The sequence below is a fragment of the Suricata suricatta genome, chromosome 8 (assembly GCF_006229205.1).
Source record: "Suricata suricatta isolate VVHF042 chromosome 8, meerkat_22Aug2017_6uvM2_HiC, whole genome shotgun sequence".
NCBI lineage: Eukaryota > Metazoa > Chordata > Mammalia > Carnivora > Herpestidae > Suricata > Suricata suricatta.
In genome coordinates this window covers 121,361,486-121,365,439 of record NC_043707.1, presented here as the reverse complement: position 1 = coordinate 121,365,439, position 3,954 = coordinate 121,361,486, and the positions used below count along the sequence as shown (strand labels likewise).

Sequence of the window (3,954 nt, the reverse complement as noted above, 5' to 3'; positions counted from 1 at the left end):
AAAATTTCTTTTCATGCTTATTTTGAGAGTGCATGTGTGTGCGCATTTGCACACACGTGCATGTGAGCGAGAAAAGGGCAGAGAAAGAGAGACAGAGAAACCTAAGCAGACTCTGTGCTAACTAACAGCACAGAGCTCTACACAGGGCTTGAGCCCATGAACTGTGAGATCGTGACCTGAGCCAAAATCAAGAGTTGGACACTCACCTGACTGAGCCATCCCGGTGCCCCTGCCCCACCGCCAATAGTGCTTTTTAAAGAAATAGAAAAACTCATCCAAAAATTCATATGGAATCTCAAGGTACCCTAAATAGCCAAACAAATCTTGAAAAAGAACAAAGTTGGAAGATTCACACTTCCTGATTTCAAAACTTATCAAGCTACAGTAACCAATACAATGTGGTACTTGCATAAGGATAGATACATAGATCAATCAAAAAGACAAGATAGCTTAGAAATAAAGCCTTATATATAAGGATACTAAGACCATTCAATGGGGAAAGCACTTCCAACAAAAGGTGCTGGGAAAATTGGCTATCCATATGCAAAATAATGAAATCAGACCCCTACTTTACATGCTACACAAAAATTAACTCAATATGAGGAAAAACTTAACTCAGTATGAATTAAAGACCTAAATTTATGAAATTTATGAACTAAGACAATGAAATTCTTAGAAGAAAGCATAGGTAACTATCTCCATAACCTTGCATTTTTAACATTAAAAGCACAAACCATAAAAAAAATATATAGGACTTAGCAGCGTCTGGGTGTCTGTCAGTTAAGCATCCGACCTTGGCTCAGGTCATGATCCCATGGTTAGAACCCCACATCGGGCTCTGTGCTGACAGCTCGGAGCCTGGAGGCTGCTTCGGATTCTGTGTCTTTCTCTCTGTGTCCCTCCCCTGCGTGCACTCTCTCTCTCTCTCAAAAATAAACATTAAAAAACATTTAAAAAATCGAGGAGTTCATCAAAATGTAAAACTTTTAGACATCAAAGAATACTATCAAGAGAGTAAAAAGAACCCACAGAATGGAAGAAAATATTCTGCAGATCATATACTCGATAAGTGATTAGTATCTAGAATATACAAAGATTTCCTAAAACTCAACAACAAAATACCAAGCAACTTAATTAAAAACTGGGCAAAGGATCTGAACAGCTATTACTCCAAAGAAAATAATACAAATAGCCAATAAACACATATAGATGTTCAACATCATTAGTCATTAAGAAAATGCAAAAAAACCCCAAAAAACCCACAATAAGTCACCACTTCATATCCATTAGGATTGCTATTATTAAAAAAAAAAGGGGGGGGGGAAATAACAGGTGTCGGTGAGGATGTGGAAAAATTAGAAATCCTGCACTTTGCTGGTAGGAACATAAAATGATGCAGCTACCGTGGAGAACATTTCATTGGTTCATCAAAAAGCTGAACAAAGAATTACCATACAATCTAGTAATTCTACTCCTCAGTTTATACCCAAAATAACTGAAAAGAGAGACTAAAAGAGGTATCTGGATGGCAATCTTCACAGCAGCATTATTTACAATAACTCAGAGATGAAAAACCACTCGTGTCCACCAAGTGAATGAGTAAACAAAATATGGCATATACATACAATGAGTATTTATTATTCAGCCATAAAAAGAAATGAAGTTCTTTTTGTTTTAAGATTTTTAAGTTTGTTTATTTTTGAGAGAGAGTGAGAACCCAAGAGAGAGCAAGGGAGGGGCAGAGAGAGGAGGGGAGAGAAAATCCCAAGGAGATTCCACACTGTCAGTGCAGAGCCCAATGTGGGGCTTGAACTCACAAACCCTGAGGTTCATGAACCCTGAGCCGAACCTGAGCCGAAACCAAGAGCTGGACACTTAACTGACTGAGCCACCCAGGCACTCCCAAAATGAAGTTCTTTTTTTGTTTTTGTTTTTTATGTTTTTTTAAATTTTATTTTTTTTTGAGAGACAGAGAGAGACAGTGAGAGCAGTGGAGGGTCAGAGAGAGAGGGAGGTACAGAATCTGAAGCAGGCTCCAGGCTCTGAGCTAGCTGTCAGCACAGAGTCCGACGTGGGGCTCAAACCCACGACCATGAGATTATGACCTGAGCCGAAGTCAGCTGCTTAACCAACTGAGCCATCCAGGCGTCCCCCCAAAATGAAGTTCTAATAACATGCTATAACATAGATGAACCTTGAAAACATTATGCTAAGTAAAATAGGTCTGACACAAAAGGGTCATTTATGGGATATCTAGAATACACAAATTCATAGAAATGGAAAGTAAAACAGAAGTTACTAGGGACTAGTTAGTGGGAAGAGAGAATGGGGAGTTATTGCTTAATGGGTGCAGAGTTTTTGTTTGGGATTATGAAAATTTTCTGGCAATAGATAGTGGTAACAAACAATACTGTGAATGTACTTAATGTCACTGAATTCTACACTTAAAAATGGTTAAAATGGTAACTTTTTATGTTATGTACATTTTTACCACAATTTAAAAAAATGAGTTCTCAGTTTTCCCCAATAAATGTATAGGATTTTAGATTTTCTTTCCTTTTTTTTTCAGGAACAAAGGGAAAGAGAGTCCCCAAACAGCCTCAATTTACTTATGTCTTAATACCTATCAATAATCTCTTTCTTTTTTGAAATGTTTTTTTTTTTCTTTTTTTGAGAGAGAGCAAGCAAGTGCACAGTGAGGGTGAGGTAGAGAGAGGGGAAGAGAGAATCCCAAGCAAGCTCTGAGCTATCAGCATGGAGCCTGATGCAGGGCTTGATCTCATGGACCTCAAGGTCATGACCTGAGCCAAAATCAAGAGTCAGATGTCTAACTGACTGAGCTACCCAGAGGCGCCCCAATCATCTTTATTTTTTTTAATTTTTTTATGTCTTTATTTTATTTTGAGAGAGAAAGACATAGAGAGTGAGCAGGGGAGGGGCAGAGAGAGAGGGAGACACAGAATCTGAGGCAGGCTCCAGGCTCTGAGCTGTCAGCACAGAGCCCGACATGGGGCTCGAACCCATGGACTATGAGATAATGACTTGGGCTGAAGTCGGACGCTTAACCGACTGAGCCACCCAGGTGCCCCCTAATGATCTTTACTTAAAGATTGTTTTAAAAGTAATCTCTATACCCAATGTGGGGCTTAACTCACAATCCTGAGATCAAGAGTTGCATGCTCTTCCAAATGAGCCAGTCAGGCACCTCGGTGAACTCACTTTTAAAAACAGCAAGCCTTGCCCCACTGAATGATCATATTATAGAAAATCAAAAATGAAAACAAAGGAACATAAAAATGCCACTATTATTAGTGTTTTGTATGATTTTCTAATCTTTTCAATAATGAAGCCAAACGTATGCCTACAGAGTGTTTAACAACAAAATAAATGAGCGCCAGACTCATCAATAAGTTAGCAGATCTGGTCGCATGTCTCACAGAAGCTTGGCCTAAAGACCTCCCATCCTCTCATTTTGCTTTCAGATTTTTAAATGGAGAACACTGTGATATTATTTGTGGCACCTCCTGCCTCCTGAGTATGATGGAATTGTTCTTTCTGCTCTCTGGAACATAGAGAACAGCTTGGTCTTTCCCTTAAAAAGTTACCCAGCTACCTAAATTCAAAAAAGCTTTTTTGATGCTCTGATAAAATGCATCTGAAAATAATACAGTGAGTTATGGGCTCGGAGAAATGTCTTTACTTTTCACTTGGCCAATTTCATTTCGTTTGCCAGGGAATCAAAGGGCATACAACAAAGAACTTCAGTACATCCATGAGTTTCATATATGTATGTTTGATAACCTTTAGAAATGAGGCAAAAAGTAGGTAACTCAAATGAATTTCTTCCCATACTTCCAATTCACTGTCCTGGGAAGAGCTGGCATCAGCTTTCCTTTTGCCTCGGTTCTTGCCAGTCATATTTTTTCTGGACTGATCATCAGTGTCTTTATTTGG

General features: G+C 38.8%; 1 protein-coding gene across 1 annotated transcript in view; it reads right to left on the bottom strand.

Moving 5' to 3' along the window:
* The window catches only part of EYA3 (EYA transcriptional coactivator and phosphatase 3), a 77,901-nt gene that overhangs the window by 23,867 nt on the left and 50,080 nt on the right, over positions 1-3,954 (bottom strand). The window contains exon 9 of the mRNA XM_029945864.1: positions 3,853-3,948. Coding sequence (XP_029801724.1) covers positions 3,853-3,948 — 96 coding nt within the window. The remainder of the gene's footprint in view (positions 1-3,852; positions 3,949-3,954) is intronic.